Genomic DNA, 23131 nt, shown 5'->3' with positions numbered 1-23131 from the left:
ACCTCCTCATTGTTTCTCTGAATCTCTTCTGCCACAAACACAGCAGACCACGCGCAGCTCATAAATACATCACTTCCTATTACTTCTTCTTCGTCTTCCTGCTAAAAGACGTACACCCCACCTGCTGTACTGGAGTATTAACGTCATCGCATGAGACAAAATATGACCGGCAAATACTCAAAAATTAAGTCTGCTGCATTCTAATAAACTGCCATGCCATCCATTACCATCCAAACTATCAGGTTGCAATCCTGTCACTTCTTTAGTCTCTCTGTTTCACTATTAATGCTGTAGTCAGTTTACCACGTGAATCTTAATTCCTTTAAGAAAAACTTGTTTGAGTGACGCCGACAAATTGCAACATAGTTTTATAATTAAGGATTTTAAACACAATTTTCAATTTAGAAAAAAAACCCAACAAGAGCTAATATTTTCTGCAGACAGGACATGCAAAAAATGCAGTACATAATAATACATGAAACATAAATACACAACAATATTACGTGTAAAAGTTTGCAACAGTGTGTACCTTTAGCATGATTTATAACATTTTTGAAGGGGGTGGTAAGCGTTCTGGTAACACCATGGGGTCACAACCCTGTGTAGAACAGAGTAGGGCCAACTTGAGATACTACGTTGCAATGGTAGTACAAAACAAAGTAATGCAAACAGACCGGATACAGTGAAATCACAGATGTCCATAATATAACTACATGTAATGCTACTTCGCGAGACAGTAGCATTACAAAAGAAAAAAGAAAAAAGAATTGCGATACTCCTTTTAAAACAGCAGAGGGCCCTATATACTTTTGAGGTCGGTTGTTTGACGTCATCACTCGCGTCAGTAGTTGTATCAAGGCGTGCAGACAAGGTGGCCCCACATATCTGGTCTATTCTATCTTATTAGGAGTCACTTATGTTTTGGTGGAGGAAATACACCAAATGCTCCATCTGCATTGTTTTTGAATGGTATCACCATAAATGACAAGAAATGTAATAACAGACACATTCGACAAATTTTTCAAAGTAAAAACAAAATCTTTCCAAGAGGAAAATTTTACTGTTACTCACATTTGGAAGAAATTAACTGGCAAAAAACATGGCCTTTACCTGATACGTTTTGTATTCCTAGCAAAGTCAAAGAAGTTCATTTTAAAATCTTACTCAATCTTACTCTATCCAGTGAAATCTCCAGATATGTGAATGTTAACTCTTGTTCTTTTTGTGGACATGCTGATGAAACGTCGTTCCATTTATTCTTTCAGTGTAAAATAACAATGACATTTTGGTCTGATTTAAATTCTCATATTTTCAATATCACTAATGTTACTCATTGTTTTACTGTTAAAGACATAATCTGTTACTATGGCAATATGAGTAACAAATCTCTGAAATATGTTGTTAATTTTTTATTTTATTGGGAAAATTCTTTATTCATAAACAGAGGTTTTTAGGTTCACGGCCATACTTCCCTCTTTTTTTGATGGAATTTAACTCAGTGCTTAACTCTCTTGCTCTCACACACGACAGAAAAAGTAACAGGTTCTTAGAATATTAGAGAAACATATTTGATGAAACCCCTTGATGTCAAATGACGTTTTTCTTTTTTCTTTCATTTTATTTAGTTTAAGATTTTATTTGTTTTTGTATTTTTACTATAATTACTTAATTTTCAACTATTTAGAATGTCATTCATCTCACATATATATATATATATATATATATATATATATAATTTTTTTTTTAAAAATTTTGGTGTTGTTATTTAGCTCTCCTGTATTGTGGTTTTGTGTTTGGTTTTTTTGTACCTGGCGTATTATGTACATTGTCTTGTTGAATAAAGTTATCTTAAAAAAACACACACATGGTGGCCCCAGGTGGGACACTGGGAATGTCCAGAGATCTCAGCTTTTGCCTGAAAATGTAGAAAAGCTAATATTCCTTAAACAAACAAACAACAACAAAACATGTAAATTCCAATCTATAAACACAGGCCAAGCCTTAGACTGTTTATTTGAATAGATTTCATTTTCTGCATTTTATAATATGCATTATTCATTTATTTATTTGAGTTGGGATTTATTTTAAAATTCAGTTTAGGTTTTTTTTTTATTTAAGATAGTAGATATTTCCAGTTTCACTTTTACATAAAAAATGAAATATGCATTGTTTATAACCTAACTCAGAAATAAAAACATTATTTTATTTGATAAAGAAAATATATGAGAAAATATATTTTCTAGACTTTTGTCTGAGAAATAAAGTAATCTTTTTTTTAATCATGATTTCGTGAGAAAATCGTATGGTGAACACAATAGTATTGTGAATAATATTGAATCGTGAGTTGAGGGTATCGTTACATCCCTAATAATCACATACCAGTGCTATGTACCAGGCTCAGATTAGCATGGTCCAGTCAGGCTGTTTTTCTGTCCAGGGTACACACGTGTGTGTGTGTGTGTGTGTGTGTGAGAGAGAGGGGGGGGGGGCAGTATAGACATGCAGTAAGCAACACAGCAGTTTATTTCTGCTCTGTATTTAGATTTTGGTAGCTGACAACAGATTTGATTGTTTCCTGAAAATGCTAAGTGTGCAAAGACCAACGTTGTACCAAGGCCATTACTTGTAGAGGATCGGATCAGATCAAATGAAACTAATCATATCCATGCTAAAATTAACTCATCACAGTGGGGGGGGGGAAACAAGATTCAGATTATCAGAGCAAATAAAGTAGTACAAATAAATTAAACAAGCAATGCAATTCTCCCTGCCCACCTATATTATGATTTATAGTAGGTGTGAGGTATTCTACTTAAATTGATTTCTAGTCAAGTCAATTTTATTTGTACAGCCCAATATCACAAATTACAAATTTGCCTCAGTGGGTTTAACAGCAACACACATCCTGTCCTTAGACCCTCTCATCGGATAAGGAACAACTCCATAGCAGCTTTTGGAACTATTCATCTACTTGAGCTCCTACAATTTCAATGGGTCATTATATTACATACTACAAGGTTCCTCCAGGAACATATAAGAGAACACATCATAACAAATCCATTTTGCAAAACTTGAATCTGTAAACGAATAGCGTGAGATACACACCCTTAAGCACAACAAAATATACCCAAGTGTACGTCACAAAAAGGCATTCAAGTGGAATTTGACATAGCACCTACAAGCCCCAAGCCCTGTCAGACCCATACATGATCAAAAAGGGAAACCATCACATCACTGGAAATTCTTTATTAGGAATAACCCCTTGAGATGTACAATCTGGCTTTCACGGGGGTCCTCAACGACAATAACACAATATAAGCACAATTAGACAAAACGTTTATAAAACAACAATATAATTAAACAATACCAAATGTGACACCAAAAAAGCAATAGATATTAAATAACAAGACACACAAAATCAGGAGGTGACACTCAAAGAAGAGCATGGGAATGGATAATTCATTTACATATTGTAGCGAATTCGGGGGGCAGCCGGGAACCGCCGCAGCCGGGACGCGAACCCTGGTCTGCCGCACCACGGGCAACTACGTTAACCAGTCGACTAAAAGGCCAGAGCCGTTGGCCGAGCGGCCTATTCATCCGTGATCGTAACATTGCCCCCTTCCTTTGGGAAGGACGTCCCCGGCCGAACCGCCACAGCCGGGACGCGAACTCGTGTATTCCGCACGGCGGGCGACAACGAAACCAGTCGACTAAAGGGTCCGACCCGTTAGCCCTAACGGGTCGACTTATTCGTGTACGTTATTACACTACCCCCCTCTTTCGGGAGGCGCGTCCCCGCGCGTCAGTATATCAGCTCCCTCGCTTCCGATGACCCCACAGTCTCACCATCCCACTTCTGACACCAATGTAGCGAATTCGGGGGGCAGCCCGGCCGGACCGTCACAGCCGGGATGCGAACCCGTGTATTCCGCACCGCGGGCGACAACGTTAACCAGTCGACTAAAGGGTCCAACCCGTTACACTATTATGAAAAAGTATTAAAGTCAGTGATAGCATTAAGTAATAAAGTTATAAAACATTATTATAAAGGTGTTATTATGGACATGCACAACTAACCCTATAATAAACAGGGCATTTTTGAACAAGTGATGTGGATCAAATATTTTCATGTAGATTGTTCCAATCAGCGGGAGCTTTAAACATAAAGGCTTTCTTAGCTATTGATTTAGAGACTGTAGGGATAGAAAAAAGAGAGCTGAATGGAGTGTCTCAGTTGATAAGAGGATACTATAAATTACACTGAGAGGAACGTTAAAACATCAGCATAATCCAATATTGGTAAAACGAGTTGTAAGCGTCTTTCTAATAGTAAATGGAAAGCAGTTTCTGGATCGGTAAAGATAATTACACTTTGAGTGACTCAGATTAGAGCGACTCCCTTAAAATAGTTTCACCCGCTTTAGGGCACGTAGGGTGCAAGAGCACGTCGACTCTTGAGACTGTGTGAGCATCACTGGCGTTTGTGTCCGGGTAGCGGACGTTTGTAAACACGACGAGAATGCCCCGCCGTCTTCTACGCAGACTGCGTAAACACGAACACCCGTAAAGTACGCACGGACAGATTTGGGCGTATAGGCTACGGAAATAATGAGCAAGCGGTGCGGCGGGACCTCTTCGCAGTGCGGGCAGAGGAGGAGGTGTCGGAAAGGAAGGACCGAGACACACGACCGACAATAATAATATTACGAGGCTGCATGCGGAGCTTTCACATTTACGGGCAACGCGGGACCGATAATCAAAGGATGGGAAGGAACGAGTGCGGTGGTTTTTACGTTGAAACCCTGCCCGTCCCAACCGAGTGCCGACCTCTTCTTTTTTACCTCAGGTTTATGCGGGAGCGTCTAGCTTGAAGAAAGTTAGCAAGCTAACAGCGAAGCTAGCTTAGCGCCCAGGCTTGCGCGTCTGCCTTTATCGTGGCCCGTCACCAACCTGCGAGCTAGCGTCCATTGAAAGCACAGGGAAAGGAAAATGGTGAGAACGGAGGCAGAAGTTTCTAGAGAATTTCCGGGCGAGTGATTTTCGCGGACGTTACCCCTTAGTCTATCGTGTCGGGTTTAGTTTGCTAGATACTATGGTGTCCGATATTGGGGGTACGACCAGCTAGCGTTAGCTTACCTTAGGTGAGGTTGCCAACTTTCATTGGTTACCTGGATGGAATGCATGCACTTAAATGCACACATCAGCCGTGCACATGAAAGCATTGTGTCCTCATTCAACACCATGCCTGAAAAACCCATAATGATGGACTTAATTTCTTCTGCTAATGAGATTGAGTTTGTCAGAGTAACCTAGCTGACAGGAGGGATAGTTTGTATAACAATTTAATAACTACTGTGACAAGATCGATATCATGGAGTATTTCATGCCTATTGTTTCCCCCTACGTTGAGTTTTTTGGGGTTTATCTCATTTTTCAAGCATTTGAAAAATAGTCATTAAAGTGCTTTAATAAAATGGAAAAACATTTGTTTTACAATCATGATTTCATGTTAGTTAAACAGAGTTCTATATTTATGGTAGATTGTATTTTAGTCAGTTTGATTTTAGATATAATTTTTGTCCATGTCATATATTTGGTAGAAACCCCTCTCATGAGTGACCAGTAATATCTGTAGCTTCATGATGTGCCATGCCAATGTGTACTTGTCCATTTCCAGGTGTACCTCTTGAATCCTATAGAGAACCTGAGAGGCTACATCAACAACCGTCCACCACTGGTCATTTTTATGGTCAGTGTCAGTGCCGTGGCCATCGCCTTTCTGACCATTGGTTACTTCTTCAAGATTAAGGAGATTAAGTCCCCAGAATTGACAGAGGTAAGGCATACCTTGATTGCATACCCTACCAGAGAGAAACTTTAAAACCAAGTGAAATGGCATAGCTGTTGTATTTGGTAATTGCCCTGCAAAACACCACCAAAATGTATTCCCTGCCAATTCTAGATGTGTGGGAGTTATATTGTACATACAACTGTAATATGTTTGATAATTCGTTGTTAAATCGCCTGAAATGAAAGCCAAAAGTTAATTCGTTAAGGAAAGAGTTGTGGCATAGTGGGCTGGGATGCATGCCAGTGAGAGAGCTCATGATGTGGTTTCAAGCTCATGTTGTAGCCTTTGTGACTTGCTTCATAGCATAAGGATGTGTTTCCCCAGGGATTTAAAAACATGTCTCTATTGACTTAGGTTTAACCAATTTGTCATAGTGCACAAAAAAAAAACTGATTTAGTGTACCTCAACCCAACCAGTGCTACTACCCCCTGCCCCTGCATATGTGTGCCTACACATAATAGCTTCATTTCAAGGATGATCAATGCCGTTTTCCAAAGAATGATGGGTCAAAAGGTCATTTCACCATTGTGAAGGGAGAGTAATTCATTTTCAGCTGACTGTGGATGCCTCAGTTTGTAATGAATGCTTTGAAAGCTATTGGTAAATTAGCAAAACAAAGTTAATATTTCCCTGTAGGATAAATTCAATCCCATCTGTGGTTTGGCCAGGTTGAGCACTAAATGCAGGGTACATTTTTTAAAGAATGTTTTTAGAATGATCACTTGATGTGAAGGCATTTTGAGTGACTTGAGTTTTCCAACTCCGTTCTGCATATTATCCACTTCAGTAACAACCTGTCTTAGGTTCCTAAATATGTCTTTATTCACATCCAGCTGATGCCATTACTCAAGATATAGACACAGTTTTTCTAAACCCCATCTCTTTGAACTTCAGAAGCTTAATTTGCATAACGGACAGGTCTATTTATTTCTGCAGATAGCGGTGCTGTAGTAACTACTGTCAGTTGTGTTTTGATGCATGCTCAATAATCCAGGTAAGAAAATCAAAGAAGGTTGAATCAGTTCATCTAGATACATTTATTGACAGATACATTTAATCACTCAACTAAGTGACTTCTTCAGTCTAAACTGACTGCAGGTATCCCCACACCTTAAAAACAATACAGTTGCATAACGACTGAAACCAATGACCAGTTTCATATGGGAATATGAGTGTGATCATTAACTAGAGTTTCAATGGCCATGTTTACTATTCACACAGGATTTGGGAATAAATCCTCTGTGAATAGTACACATGGCCATTGAAACTCTAGCTAACAGTTTAGAGAGGTCACTTAATTGAGTGATGAAACGTATCTGTCAACAAATGTTCTATCCAGATGAACTGATTCAGCCTTCTTTGATCCTGTGAGTTCTGCCAACAGGTCTTGACCCATCTGTTGTCACTCGATTGCTCTAGAAAAATATCAGCAAATTCTTTCCTTCATTCATATGAAACTGTGACAGTGGTTTGTGCCTGTTTTGAAATGGGCTGCACAGAATTTAGCCTTTATTTTGGCCACAAATATTACTAACAATGTAATCTAAAAAGTTTGGGTGAGGAATGACACTAATATATTCAGATAGACATACCTTTGGTGATGAATGCTGTTACGGTTGATTGGTTCAGATTTGGCTTTTATTTTATATAGATATATTTACAGCAAACTCCTCTTTGGAGAAAAAGTCATGTTGCCTCCTGCAGTTTGTGTTTGAAGCTGGCTATCAAGTTGAAATGACAGGAAAATTCATTTCAATCAGCAAGAGACCTGGGTTTAAGAAAAAGAGTGATGTTCGAACAGGAAAATTACCCAAAGTATTCAGCAAAAATTGAAAAGTAATGACTTACAAAGTGAAGGTTAAAGGAATAGTCTGGAATTAGTTAAGTCTGTTCCTATTTTATATTTTTATCTTATGAAGAACGTAGGTAGGTTTCATTTTCACATTGTAATTTTCTAGTCATCCATCCTTTTCCTCATACTGGATATGCAGCTTCACTTTGCCATCTAGAATTCAAGGCAGTTAATGGAGGACAAATCCACAATCCTCGTTTAGTGCAAAAAATTAATCCATGTTTCAGCCAAAGCTAACATGATGCTACAGCAGTCTACTATAGCAAAATTAAGTGGTTATTTTAAAAATGTAGTCTTTCTTATTGTTAAGTTCCCTCTTGTGTTTGCTTCGCTGTTCTGTGATGGAGTGACTTCTGCTGGTAATTGCTTTGAGGCTGTGTTGCAGGAAGTAGCATGGAAGGAACTTACTGTAAAACAAAGAAACTACATTTTCAAAATGGCCTCTCGAATTCACTACGATAGACTGCTGTGGCATCATGTTTGCTTTGGCTGAACTGTAGAGTGCTTATTTGCACAGAACCAAGGATTTTGGGTTTGTCCCCCATTAACTGCATCACATTCTAGTTGCCAAGCTGGAGATGTGTGTCAAGTATGAAGAAAAGGATGGACAATGGTGGAAATGTAACCAACCATTGTACTACACGAGCGGTGATTGTAAAATGGGGATAGCCTTAAAAAATTGTGAACTATTCCTTTAATACTCTGGCATGACAATGCCAAGGTACAGACTAAACTTCCCATTGAAGATCAGTGGTATGATCTGGAAAATGTTGTTCATTGATACACGCCATCCAATTTGGCAGAGATTCACCAAATTTTCATAAAAGAATGAGCAAATGTTCCAAAAGCTACTTGGTAAGGTTTACTATGTCGACACACCTGGGAAAGCTCACACTCACAGTTGTTAACTGGCACTAAAAGCCTATCTACCAAGTATGCACTCTGGGGGTGAATACTTGAGCACATGAGAAATGTAAAAAAAAAACGTCATTGAATGTTATAAAGATGCTTCATACACGTTGAATTATTTATTTTAGTGAAGGAACAAAAAATACTCAACCTGTTAAAATTCAGGGATGTAATGGGAACAAAATTTAAGTTCAAGGAGCGTGAATATGTTCTTGAGGTACACATTATTTTTATTTTTTTTGCAATAACATATACCAAAATTATACCTAATCAGTATACATTTTAGTCTTGGATCAGGCTTGCAAGAATTTTCTATCCCTAGCCATCAGTTGGGCCACTTAATCTTATATATATATAAAGCAAGAGTGTATGTTCGTATGTTCACTTAAAACTCCAGAAATACTCATTGTAGAACAAAAAGAAAGGCATCTTTAGAATCAGCCCTTTCCAAGGATTGCACAATTCGAAAATATTTCAAAAACAAAGTAAAAAAATTGATTTATATGCGAAAGAGGCATTCCAACGATGCTTTGTGGAGACTTCCGGCAAATCCTTACACTGATCAAGGGAGGCACTACACCTAACATTGTCAATGCTAGCTCGAAGGCATGCATCGTAGATTACCCTGAGACGCTTGAGCACTGAGCGATTAATACACATTGGCAAAGAAGCTTGATGAATGGATTGAAAATTGACATTTGATAATTTTCGTTAATAACATTCGTTTATTCGACATTCGTTTATCACATGTATCATATCATAAAGTATCCTATATTTCATCATCGATTATATCGTAAAGATCAGATTGGGTTGGTTGTTTTGCTGAGAACATTTTCCCTGGGCAATGCTGGGTACATCTGCTAGTGTATTATATATATATATTGATATATTGCTAACTGGACTCTATTCTCTCCCCCCCCCCCCCCCCCACACACACACAATCCAGGACTGGAACACATTTCTGCTGCGCTTTAATGAACTGGACCTTTGTGTGTCAGAGAACGAAACACTTAAGCATGGCCTGAATGACTCCACCACACCAGAGAACATGGTGGTGACCAGTGGCCAGGCTCGTCCCGGCACGCAGGCTCCTCTCCTGTTGGAGGACTCTGGTCCCATCAATATCTCAGTTCCCATTACACTCACACTGGACCCACAGCGGCCATTTGGGGGCTATTCTCGCAACATCACCCACCTGTATGCCACAGTACTGGGGCACCAGGTTGGCCTAACTGGTAGGTTATCCTGTCTTTACACTACACCATATTTCATTTTCCCACTTACCAATTTAAAGCCTAAAATGCAAATCTCAAATGTGTACTGTATTAATTGCAGCCATTATTTGAATTTATGGGACTAAAGAGCCAAGCAACACTGTGGCATCAGTGTAATTACTCATTAACTAACGAGAGACTAATGAGTAACTAGATTGATCTAGATACACCTCAAGTGTGACAAATATATGCAATCCATCATGTCTGTATGTTAATGATCTGGAAAAGTTTGGTCTGCTTGTTGAACAGAGGTAAGCCAATCTGTGTGAAGGAAGTATTGTGTCCTTTGTCAACGAGTTTCAAGTTACGTCTTTGCATAGTGGATGGAGACAACCAGGAAACAGTGGCAGCATTGTGCAATGCTGGCCAATTTCCAGTGTTTACTCCCTGTACATTTCAGAAAGCCGAGCAGAGCAAGGTGCCATTAAAGAATATCGCTTGTAAAGTTTTTGTGTGTGTGTGCATGCGTGTGTGCATGCGTGTGCGCATGCATGCAACCGTAATTTCTGGTAGTCAGACAGGGGAGTAGGGTTTATCCTGCCCCAAAACTCTGTCATATAGATATTCAGCACCAGAAAAAAAAAAAAATGGGAAAAAGTTAAAAGCAACCCGAGTGACCCCACCCCCCAAATAAGGTCAATTGGGGAAAAAAATCAGCCAAACGAGTCCATGAAATATATCAATACAGATGCAGGAAAAAAAAGTTTTAATAGCGACGCACGACTCAGGCTTGTACTGTTATGTGTTAAAACTGTTTTTCCTGCATCTGTATTGATATTCCGCTCCTCATTAGTTGAGTACTTCTATCAAAACCATCGACAGTTTCGGAAAAAAAATGCTATACACACACATATATATATATATATATATATATATATATATATATATATATATATATATAAAATCCAGTTAGTCAAGTTAATCTAATTCTTTATGAGACAGTACAAGCCTGTTTCATGCAATAAGCAACTAACTGGATTATTTTGCCCCTTATTTGTTGAGCACTATTGTTTATATATATATATATATATATATATATATATATATATACACACACAAACACACACAATATAGAACTATCAATCTCTCGTTTTGATTTGTGTTTTAACACAGGGTTATGCTTCTCAACACAAAAGTCACCCACATTAAAACAATCTAAAAATCTACATCTTTAAAAGAAAAATTAGCCAAATATTTAATGAGATATTATTAACATATAACCATACAGAGGATGATAATGTATCTCTGATTTTGTGTGACAAACTAGGACCTAACCTGTATGAGAGATTTTCATGTCATTTTCCATAATGCAGTTTTAAATTGAGAAATTCTTAGTTCATAAATAATTTCCATGGACATAGACTCAACATTAGATGACCAGTATCATTCATATGTGAAAGGTCTGTAAACTGTAGTGCTTCACACATATGCGGATTGACTATGTTCCTCGCCTGCAGCTTAAGGCAGCAGTATACTCAAAGCAGAGCTTTTCAAACAAGGACATATTTTGAACAAGCGATAAACAAAACGCTGGATGTGTTGTGTTTGTGCGGTGTGTGCAACTCCCTAGTGCAAATAGCTCACCAGTTTGCCGACTTATCCCTATCTGAAATATGACAGTTCTGTGCCTGAAAGGGGCACAAATGATGAATGAACCCCTATGGATGCAGTGCTTGACTCGCTGGTCTTAACGCAGGGCCTTGAAAAGTTCTTCAGGAACCCTACCTCATATCTTTATTGTAAATAATGTACAGTCTGTTTGCCATATATTTCAAACAGAGTAGCTTTAATCTGAATGTTGACATAACATCACTTTTTTGCTTTTCTCTTGATTATAGTTTTTGTAGTTTTAGTGTTGATTAATACAGGTTACACTTAAAGCTATGACAATTGCATAAGGCGGGCAATATACTCAAAACGATTAAAGAACTTTTTGAAAAAGAATCACCAGTGAACATGTCCCTGAACATTGTCACTGTACTCTGTACAAACACTTTGTGCAACGGTTTTTCACTCCACGCTACTGGAGGGCTCAGAATGATTAGAGGGTGGCTCCATGTCCTGCTGATCAACCATGTGAAGCAACCAAACATGTGATATTTGGACCAATAGCAAACAGTGGGATGTCTACGAACTGCCTGCAAACTGATGGGCTGTTCGTGCTGGGTGCCTGCACAAACACAACACACTGGATTGCATCTTTTTGTTTTCCCTTGTTTGAAAAGTTTTTATTTGAAAAGTTCTGCTTCGTTTTGAGAATATTGTCACCTTTAAGCCCCCCAAATAAAAATGTTAAGTTCTGTCTTAGTGTGTGGAAGGTGTGGTTTCTTTTGCTTGCTCTTTTCTCCCCCAGCACAATCTGGTGCATTTGGCCCGTACCAGTTTAGGCATTATGTTCACATGCAAATCTGTCAAACTGGTTTATCCAGGATTTGAATGGGCATTCCATATGCTAGTCATGCTCTTTGTTTTGGTGTCCTTAGATACAGTGGACTAATCCAAAACACAATTGAGCATGCTAGACACAGCAATTTCCAAAACTATCATGCCATGAAAATTAATGTTAAAAAAAGATAACGCAAAAGTTGGATTTGGTTTACACTTAAGATTTTAGATTGGCACCTATGATTAATCTGAACATTGGTTAATTAAGTCAGCAGCCAGCCATTCCCTTCACTTTTTGCTGCTGAGATCTGTATTCAGAGTAGAGATTATTAAATTTCATATTGGGAACTAAAAGCAGGTACAAGGTAGCATGGCGAGATTCGATTCTGTACAGGCAGTAATTAACACATGTATTGCTTTATTTATTGTGCTGGTTGTGGGGATAGGTTCCGGGGTGCTGGAGAGCACGGTCGAGCCCTCCGTATGATGCAATGGGTCTTACTCAACTAAAGAGAGTAAATGTGCATTGGCATACCAAACTCGTTTTTCTTGACATGTACCACTTCTGCCACGCTGTTGAAGTCAAGTCTTTTCTGGACTATAAATCGTTGTTTATTTACTTGTCTGGCATGTCCTGCGACTTGTATTCCAAAGCAATTTATACATGTAATTTTGTCGGATGAATACACTGCATTTCAACTAAGGCCACTAGATGGCACTGTTTAACCTTGAGACTCAAATGAAAATACTGTACCACCATATAAATGCGACTTATGCGCCTAAGCAACTTATATGTGCTTTTTTTTTGTTCCTTGCAACATGCTTTTTTTTTTTCCTTTTTGCTGAGTGTGACTTGTGCTCTGGTGCGACTTGGTAGGTTCTCTGTAACCACAAATTGTTTAAACGTTTGTGAAGAGCCATCCTGAAGTCTATTTAAGGTGTACAACTGATTATTTCTACATGTTTTCGTGCATAGGCCGGGAAGGTCATGAGGAAATGAACATCACTTTCTCCCTGCCTGTGTCCTGGAACTCTGACGACTGTGTACTGCATGGTCATTGTGAACAGGTGGTATTCACTACTTGCATGACCATCACAGCAGCCAGCAATATCTTCCCTGTCACAGTGTGAGTTGGACTGTCTCCCTCCTCCTCTCATATAGAGACGTACACTTTTAAAAATCTTGTACTCTTAGAAATTGTTTTCTAATTGTTTTACACTCTTAGAGCGTCATCCTTAAAGTATGAACAGTGGGTCTTTTTTTTTAACAACACACCAAGTCTAATTTGTTTGAATGTGCAAAATTACTTTGCAGTCACGTAAAACTTGGAAATAACAAGTAATCTGAAAGGGATAAGACTATTTTTTGTAGGATCAACCTGCCTCTAGATCTCATTATTTATCAACTGGAGGCCTGATGCAGTTGTCACTTTCCGTTTTTTTTTTTTTTATTGTGAAGAAGACAATTTAGTATTTTCCATGTTATAACTGACATACAGCTTCAGTCCAGGTCTGCTTATTTACTCAAGGATGTATTTATTTTCAGATTTATTCTTCCCTGTTGCGTTTGCATTATTTTATAGGCAGCCACCCCACTGCGTGCCTGAGACGTACACCAATGCCACCTCCTGGTACAAGCTGTTCACCACAGCTCGTGACTCAGATACCAAGTACAGTCAGGATTATAACCCCTTCTGGTGTTACAAAGGAGCCATTGGCAAGGTGTACCACGCACTCAACCCTAAACTTACTGTCATTGTTCCTGATGTGAGTCTGCACCTTTTTGCCTTATTTTCTGCTAAAACAATAGTAGCCATTACATTGTCTTTATTCACTGTATCCAGTTTCTGCATTGACTTAAATAATGATAGACAAGAGAAACTTAGCAGAAAGTGTTTCTCATGTATTGTTAATTTTCTTTTCTTTCTGTGCATCAGGAATTGGACATAACAGCCAACTTTATAAGTAAACCAAACATTTTACAATATGCTCATGTTTTCTGAGTCAATCCATTCTGAGTCCAACAGTCTCAGTGAGATATAATCAGGACTAATTCTGTTCGAATGGCTAAAAAGTTGAAGCAAAACATAAAGGCTGAATATCAAACACACAACACAAAATGAAGTGTGTGTGTGTATACAATGCCTTTCTGAATGCAGTTTTATCATGCAGCCTATGCCAATGAAAATGGTTTCCTCCAAAATAACAATGATCACATTCACTTTCTCACACAATTGTGCACTGATATATATAGAGCTAATAAACATAACTATTTAAAATAATTAAGTCCTGTACCTGTTTCTCAGCTGATCTTAATCTAATTCCACACAAAGTTCAGTTTTGGTTGTAATGCCTGGGAGACAGCTTTATCAACAGTCCTCAACAAAACAATCCAAAATGTGCAATACCTTATTCCTGTTTCAGACAATTGCAAAATCTTTACAAAAGCTCTTCAGGCAGTTCATTGACATTCATTACCTTGCAAATGCACCTTATGTTCATGTGAAACAAAGTTTAAATGAAATTGGTAAAACTCACCAATAGTCAGAACTTTTTTCATAGGAACAATTTATATGATCCATTACGTTTAAAAAAATATTTTTTTTGGCTTTTTAGGATGACCGTTCTCTGATCAACCTGCACCTGATGCATACTAGCTACTTCCTGTTCGTCATGGTCATCACCATGTTCTGCTATGCAGTTATCAAGGGCCGGCCAGGAAAAGTACGGCAAACCAACCCTGACTTCTGCCCTGAAAAGGTAAGGTAAATACAAACATTGTCATATAACAGGAAGTTTCATGTTTCTTGAGATTCATTCCAGCCACGCTGATAAATCCCAAAAAGCATGGTAAACCATACTTAAGAGGTTGCTGTGCCAACATTGTGGTTACCAAGAAACAATTTAGTGATTTGTCTTGTGTTCCCTTTTTATTTCAATATGGCACTATCGCAGTGGTGTTGTAGTCATCAGGAGGCAAATTTGGCTCAGTCCCCCAGGGGTGTGCCACTTGCACGAGCTGGTAATAATACCATGAAAGACTCTTTGAAGTGATTACTTTTACCTCCCTAATGCTATTGCTGTAAACACTACAATGCCTGACATTTGCACATCTTTCACATTTAAGGACAGTCACAGTAAATTGAACCACCTCAGAGTCTAATAACTAATTTTTAGTTCAGACCTGGAAGAGCTGTTATCTTTTTATTTTCAGTGGTCCACTAGGTCAAAACCAAGCAAGTGAAATTGTTAACTTCAACTAGATTTGGAAATTACTAAACGAATATGCAGTAGCCACCTAATGACTTTATGGACCCAAAGTTTGACACCATCTTGTTACCCCATTATTCAGTGGAAACGCTTAGCCACAGGGCTGGGCAGTATATCACTACTGTTTATTGTTTTGGGATGAAATCTGGAAATTTTCATATCGTGATACACAATTTTGTAGCCTAAATTACTGATAATAAGAACCTATTAACTAAAGATTCCCACAAAATTAGGTCTCAAATATTTGAGGGACTATTATTTCAAAAGTAGCTTTGTTTTGATGTTTTACTTTACATTGCCAAACAATTAAATTTGATGAACATTAGTTGGATTCTTAAATTACTATTTGGCATATGAAAGCAGATATCATGATACACAGACGGGTGACAAGTTAAAGGAAAAACCAACATAAAGTGTCTTAACAAGTTGTTGGGCCACCACGAGCCTCCAGAACAGATTCAGTGCTCCTTGTCATAGATTCTACAAGTCTCTGAACTCTACTGGAGGGATGGACCACCATTCTTCCAAAGATATTCCCTCATTTGGTGTTTTGATGATGGTGGTGGAAAGTGCTGTCTAACACATCGGTCCAAAATCTCCCATAGGTGTTCAATTGGGTTGAGAGCTGGTGACTGTGAGGGCCAAAGCATATGGTTTACATAATTTTCATACTCCTCAGACTATTCAGTGACCCCTCATGCCCTGTGGATGGGGGCATTGTCATTCTGGAAGAGACCACTCCCATCAGTGTAGAAATGTTTCATCATAGGATAAAGGTGATCACTCAGAATAACTTTTGTATTGATTTACAGAGACTCTTAACTCTAAGGGGAAAAGTGGACCCAAACCATGCCAGGAAAATGCCCCTTATAGCATAACAGAGCCCCTGGACAACCTCACTGTAGGGGTCAAGCGTTCAGGTTTTTCCTTTAATTTGACACTCATCTGTTTGTATTGATCATATAAAATACTCCATGATGATCATGATGTTTTCCTTATCACCAAACACTACTTAACCACATTCATTTATCACTTCAAAGCAATTATTGGCTTGTTCCGAGCTTAAATTAAAGAGTATTTAATGCTTTTATCTACAAAGGTGTGGTCTGCTGATATAGCTTGTATGATTATACCAAAGTATACATCAACGTTTGACAGGGACGAGGACTGGCCAACCTTGCACCCTAAAACTTTGGCAAAATATGCCGAAGAAAATACTTATATCAAACTTGATGTTATTTTTCCAATCCTGTGTTTGATTTCCTCGTTTTTTTATCAGATAATTTGTTAGCTGGACATGTATGATTTCTGAGCCACACTTTAGTGTTTAAACTGCATATGGTGATTCCCTTTGAGATGGGTTGCAACCCCTGAACCTGCATCTTCTCTTTTTCAGATGGCATTGTCTGATGCTTAAGAAGAGATCGAAGAGTCATGACAGAACTGAGATATAACACGGGCAAGCTTGAAGAAATAGAAATATACATACCAGTTGCCGAGTGAATCCTGGAAAGATGAATGAGGGACACAAACTCTGTGAATGCATTTCTTTTGCAATGTTGGGTTTTTCCAACCAAAGATATATAAGTGCCTGTTATCTATGGTGTAAATATTTGAAGACATTATTATTTTATTTCATTTTGTCTAATTTTTTTGCCCGAGTCCCTTTGTGCCATCTCTGAATATACATGCAGTATGTCAACAGATTGGCCACATTCAAGAACTGCTCACCCTTTCACCAGTCACTGGACCTCATTTACTGAGAGATTTAAATTACTGTCTTTAGGTCTCATCAAGCAACCACCCCGATAATAGTTTAGACAAGCACTGAATTCACCAAATGTTATGATTATTTGATTTGTATATTTATCCTGAAGTGAACAATGCATGAAGTTAAGAAATTGATTTTATAACTGGGCAAAGTCATTTGACTAGTACTGTAATTTTAATAAAGTAAAGTTCTGGAGTAGTGCATGGTATTTTCCTACACCAGCACTACCAACACAAATAATCAACAACAGAACTGTAACATTTTCAGAGCTCATTTGGACATAGTATACAATAGTTAAATTGAAGGAAGCTCTATGCAGCTTTTATCAGTGTGCCTGATCATTTCTCTCACATGCTGTTGCCGATTCTGCCAGCACTGTCAAAATCATTAATGGTTCACAATTAAGATTTCAAGCCCTCTTGTTTTAATACTGGCCCTTTATAGACAGGACAGTAGAGATGGATGGGAAACTCGGGGGTAAAGAGAGACGAGTAAGACCTGCAGCAAAGGTCTTGTGGCAGATAGATCAGGCCCGAGTCTACATGATAGCCTCTCAACCGGCTGGACTTTTTTTTTTTTTTTAATTTCACATTGAATATAATGAACAGTGCATTTACTGTAAATGTTTGCTGCCTCTAACTGTTTAGTACTTTATGTACGGAGATAAGTGGGTGTATAATACCTGTCGTATAAACAGATGTAACAAACACATTTAAAATTCATCAAGGTAGCATGAGGTAAACGGCCATCTCTCTCAAATGTAAGATCTCGTATCTGCAGTGCACACATAAACTTACAACCACCATTCAGTTCAAATTAAGGTAAATGAGGTCCACTGTCATGATTTCACCCTATTGTGACTTCATTGCAATCCCATTTTTGGGGGTGATTCAAAAAAAACAAAACATATCTTTCTATGGTGACTGATGAAATTTTTTTTTTCTTAGACAAGTGGATGTCATCACACTGAAAATACTGCTTTCTGCCTTTATATCCTCTTACTCAGCTTCTTCATCATCCACTTGCCATTTTCCTTTTACTTGCTATACTATTGGCTGCAGCGCAGATTTGTTTCTAGCACAAGAAGGTATGTGCAAGTTCATGGTGATATAGGCATATATTATGTTTCTAACAGCCAAGGTTTTTGCACAGGGATGAAGGAAGATTTGGTTTTGCTTTACCTTGAAGGGACTTTGTTGTTTCAAAAGGTCTTGGATAGCACTTTCTTTTATAATCATCCTATTGGGTTTCTCTCTTCCAGTTTAGCCTGTGGAAATTCAACTTGTGATCCCTTTGTTGTAATGTTTTAAATATCGAATGGCCCTTGAATTATTGAATTTGAGGATAAGTTGATTTCATTAAGCTATTTAAGTGAATGCATATCAGTTTTACATGGCAAGTGTGTATCATACTCAATATTTTGAGCACCTTTTGAATCGTCGCACATACTTTGCTGCAGAATAATCTACAAGTGAATTTGCATCCCTACACAGTATTCCATCAAATTATTTATTCCTTTTTAAATGTATGAAGCTGCAAAGTTCAAGTTAAAACCTGTTTTTCAAAAAATACTCCCTTTACTAGATAAAATAGGAAAATACCCCGTTTTAGATTATTATGTAGCAAAATAAAATGTGCCTGACTTGGGTATACAGATCTTGTAGAGATGGAAAGATTGCAGGACATTGTGGAATTGAAGGCGGCCTTCGACTGTTTTGTTTATTTTTATTTTTTTTGGCTGGGCACATGCTCACCCCCCGTGTGCTTTCCATAAACCGTCTCACACGTTCTCTTGAATGGTTGGGACCTTTATTCCTTCTTATTCACTAAGTCAGTTTAGCCTCCAGGGTGAAACCAATGCTTTTTTTGATAGTGGTCTGTAATTTCAGGGCACCGCTGACAATCATATTCCAAAACCCACTCATGTTTTCATGTATTAACAACCTCATATTAGACTTAAAAAAAACTCATCTTAGAGAAACCAAACATTTGAATTTCCTTGATTTTAGTTTGCTATGGGTTTGATTATAGGGGGTGATTGAAAATGACAGAATCCTCACATATTTAACATCTCAACACGCGACATGCACCAAAATAAATCTGACAAAATCAGCTGTTGGCTCTTTTAATAAGCTTAGTTTATTAATGTTGTGCCCTTAGAAGAAAACCCAGGCTTCTTGCACCGTTTGTGCCAGAGTTAGCGTAGTGTTGAGTCCCGCTTTAAACCTGACGCCTGTGCCGCTGCCCTTCCTCTGCAACCCTCTGCAGCCCTCCTGCTCTTCTCAGTTAGGAAATTTTGGGGGTGGGGGTACTGAGGCAGTTTAGACTGCCTGTTCTAAAAAGAACAGAAAAAAACCCAAGTCCACCTTGACTCTGTTCCTCTAGTAGCTGATCAGTTTTGTTCCATGATGTACCTATTGAATGTACTTTTATAAAGTAACATCATTTACAGCTGAGATGCAACAATAATGCAACAAATAGTATCAAAGTAAAAACTAAATGCTAGTTTGCTGATGGTTTTTTTTTCTTTTCCTATATACTATTTTTGAACCTTGTGCTGATTTTCAGTTTGTTGTGGACAGAACAGTACTCTTATAAGGGTGATCTCTTTCAACGGCAAGAACTTAGGTCTTTTCCCTTTGTTCTGAAGACATTATACATTTTTGATTGATTTATTTAATGTGATTATTATTTGTGAATGAGTGAATCGTGTTTATGTGTTGCTCTCAAGGGTTCTGGCAACTGTTTAATTTTCCAATACTGAATAATCTTGCTATGCTAAGTCTTCCTAGTTCGGAAATTCACCACATCTGGGTTTGCATATGTTGGCGCTTTTTATCATTGTTTATCCAGCCGAAGGCTGTCAGTGTTTGACTAAGCCAAGCGTCAGTGGTTTCAGCTCACTGCAGACTAGACATGTTGGTCGGCTCTGTGAATGAAGAAAACCGAAGTCAGTAGCAAAGCATGCCATTTTATTGCCAAACCATCGTCCTTAATGTCACTATCCTGCATTTCCCTTCCGCCCGTTCCTTCTTATGATTTCATTTAGTGGTTTTCTATGGTTATAATAATTGCACCGCCATATTACAAATTGCCTTAATATTGTGCAATTTGTTTGAGGATTACTCTGTGCTTATTGATAGGTGTGTTAGTTTCACGTGTGATATTCCACAATATAAAACTCACTGGTTTTACAATAAAATAATGAATCCTTGACTTTTTGCCATTGCTCCTTGTTAGATTTAGATCCCCTCCCAAAAAAAACAACTCATGACCCTCTAAAGCAATTTCATTTAGATCGAGTATTGACCACAAATTACAGGCTGTAGAAAATATCATGGAAAACTATAAGCTCAGTATCAAATTAAGACTTGCCACGAGAGTAGAAAAAACGAAGGCAGTGTCTCTGAGTCACATTTCACATGGTAACTTTGCTTCACCATCAGCGTAACGCTCCCAGGTAAAGGCCATCCTCGCACCTTGTCCTCTCCATCGTCTCTGCAGCACTTCTGAGGCTCCATTCAGCCACATGTGTGCCTTCTGCACTATCCAGTCGGATCATATCCCCTGTATATAGCACCATAAAGTCAATGTAATAACGTTCAAAGAGTGACACTTGAAAACGTCTTCCGTTTCTGTGGAGCTGCTGTAAATGATTTCCAATTGAAATAAACTGTCTTCAGACATTCGTCTACTGCATGCCTTACTCCTCGTCTCATCAGCTGTCACAGATTATCTTGATTCTATCTTTTTATTACTTATTCTAGGGCGGAGAAATGTCCTTGAATGTAAATGAATAGAAATAAATTACATGGACCTCACCACGGATAATATGCCAAGCTGGTCTTTGTTTGCTAAAATATAACATTAATTTTCATAGGTTTCACATAAGCATTGATTTCTAAGGCCTTACTTTTGATTATGAATTAGAAAATATTGGAGAAGTATTTCCATGAAATATTATTTTTGAGGTGCACTTTTCATTAAAATTGTTAATTTTTTATTAAAGCAGGACTGCAGATTACAGAGTGCAGCCGTTTTCTCTTTGCAGTTTGGCAGAAGTGTAAAAATTTATTTTTGACAAAATATGTGATGGAATAGAACAGCATGATGTGTATCGTGCATTTAATGTATGGTTGAAAGATGCATAGGTTGTGTTGTGGCGAGGTAGACTGCATCAACCCCAGTCGAGTTAAAGAGGAGAGGTTTCTCGCGCTTGGTAAAGCGTCACATTGGCAGCTAATGATATTTAAAGGGCAGATGGCATAAGCACTGCAGAACTGCCAAACCTGCCTATCTGGCACAGATCTCAGGAACCAAAGGTCACAAAATGCATCCTTTGCTCCCTCCCACACAGGAAAAAAAAACAAACCATTTTGAGCTTACTCCTGTTCCAAGATTGGCTCTTAAGTGGATGACTCAAAAGGCCACTGGCAACAAGACATACAGAAGGCCAACAGTAGCTACCTTTGACCTCTAGGGGGCCTTATGCTGCCCTCTTCCAATGATATTTAGAGTATCCAACCCCATGCTTTTCTCTATGTACCTGCAAGCCCCAAAATCTAGAAGCATGACCATAAGAATCAGAATCCATAAGAAATGTTTTGAATCAAGACTAAACCGATTAAGAAGAAAGAATGCCACTTAATCTTGTCATTGTAGGTTATAATGACATTTGTCTTCTGCATTTAACCCATCCTAGCTGTGCAGCTAGGAGCAGTGGGCTGCTGCACCAACCGGGGACCAACTGCAGTTCTTCTTTCCATTGCCTTGCTCAGGGGCACAGACAGGAGTATTAGCCCTAACATGCATGTCTTTTTGATGGTGGGAGGAAACCGGAGCACCCGGAGGAAACCCACACAGACATGGGCAGAACATGCAGTCCTGGGATGGCCTGGGGTTTGAACGCAGGACCTTCTTGCTGTGAGGAAACCTCTAACCACTGGGCTACCGTGCTGCCCAAATAACTAAGACATCCCCCAACAAACAGACTGAAAGGGCACCAGCACCGCCCCGCTTCCTGATCTTATTGCTTCTTACTTTTTTCATGTGGTAATTGGCTCAATTTAGCCGTTCTTGTTTGATCACTGTTACTAAGATATATGTTCTTAATTTTTAAAACACAAACACATTTACTCCATTAACATTTTATATAAGGCATCCGGGTAGCATAGCGGTGTATTCTGTTGCCTACGGGGACTGCCGGTTCGAATCCCTGTGTTACCTCCGGCTTGGTCCGGTGTCCCTACAGACACAGGTGTGGGTATTTGTCCTGGTCGCTGCACTAGCGCCTCCTCTGGTTGGTCGGGGTGCCTGTTCAGGGGGGAGGGGGGACTGGGGAGAATAGCGTGATCTTCCTACTTCCCCCTGGTGAAACTCCTCACTGTCAGGTGAAAAGAAGCGGCTGGTGACTCCACATGTATCGGAGGAGGCATGGGGTAGTCTGCAGCCCTCCCCGGATCGGCAGAGGGGGTGGAGCAGAGATCGGGACGGCTCGGGAGAGTGGGGTGATTGGCCAGGTACATTTGGGGAGAAAAAGGGGGGGAAATTCAAAAAACAAAAAAAAATTTCATATAATCCGTAACTATGACCTCTGTCTCTTGTTTTGACAAATTTTTGAGTGTTTTGAGATCTTTAACAACATGCATGTTTTATGTATTTTCACCTGTCTCGGCTATCAACAAGTTCCACTGAGATGTACTTTGATTGTAAGCATGATGAAACATGGACATAGTTCCATAGTCTTAAATGGTGTATATCATGTGTAAAGACTCTTAAGATATTATGAGCAGTGTACTATTGTGTAAATAACACG

The 23131-nt window shown here is 38.7% G+C and overlaps 2 protein-coding genes across 3 annotated transcripts in view; one reads left to right on the top strand and one right to left on the bottom strand.

Annotated features, from left to right (window-relative positions):
- Positions 1 to 24, bottom strand: part of lig3 (ligase III, DNA, ATP-dependent) — a 33116-nt gene extending 33092 nt beyond the window's left edge. The window contains exon 1 of the mRNA XM_056284738.1: positions 3 to 24. The gene's annotated coding sequence lies outside the window, so the exon portion shown is untranslated. The remainder of the gene's footprint in view (positions 1 to 2) is intronic.
- A 4590-nt stretch (positions 25 to 4614) lies between these two features.
- tmem248 (transmembrane protein 248) lies at positions 4615 to 20532 on the top strand. Of its 2 annotated transcripts, none has more exons than XM_056284698.1 (7): positions 4615 to 4995; positions 5681 to 5839; positions 9563 to 9851; positions 13252 to 13402; positions 13859 to 14042; positions 14892 to 15035; positions 16942 to 20532. In XM_056284698.1, exons 1-7 carry the CDS (start codon positions 4993 to 4995, stop codon positions 16960 to 16962), a joined length of 951 nt encoding a protein of 316 aa, XP_056140673.1. In that variant the 5' UTR covers positions 4615 to 4992; the 3' UTR covers positions 16963 to 20532. The 2 variants fall into 2 exon arrangements, with proteins under 2 accessions (XP_056140673.1, XP_056140672.1); XM_056284697.1 differs by having other exon boundaries at positions 14892 to 15040.
- Positions 20533 to 23131: the final 2599 nt, after the last annotated feature.

The sequence above is a fragment of the Lampris incognitus genome, chromosome 8 (assembly GCF_029633865.1).
Source record: "Lampris incognitus isolate fLamInc1 chromosome 8, fLamInc1.hap2, whole genome shotgun sequence".
In the NCBI taxonomy this organism is placed as follows: Eukaryota; Metazoa; Chordata; class Actinopteri; order Lampriformes; family Lampridae; genus Lampris; species Lampris incognitus.
The sequence above is the reverse complement of the archived record's forward strand: the minus strand, read 5'-3'. Positions and strand labels throughout refer to the sequence as shown.

Excerpts from the sequence above, each read along its gene's own strand:
- tmem248 (XM_056284697.1), top strand. Across the intron at positions 13,403-13,858 it reads AATATCTTCCCTGTCACAGT|GCAGCCACCCCACTGCGTGC; the intron begins GTGAGTTGGACT and ends ATTATTTTATAG. Across the intron at positions 14,043-14,891 it reads TTACTGTCATTGTTCCTGAT|GATGACCGTTCTCTGATCAA; the intron begins GTGAGTCTGCAC and ends TTGGCTTTTTAG.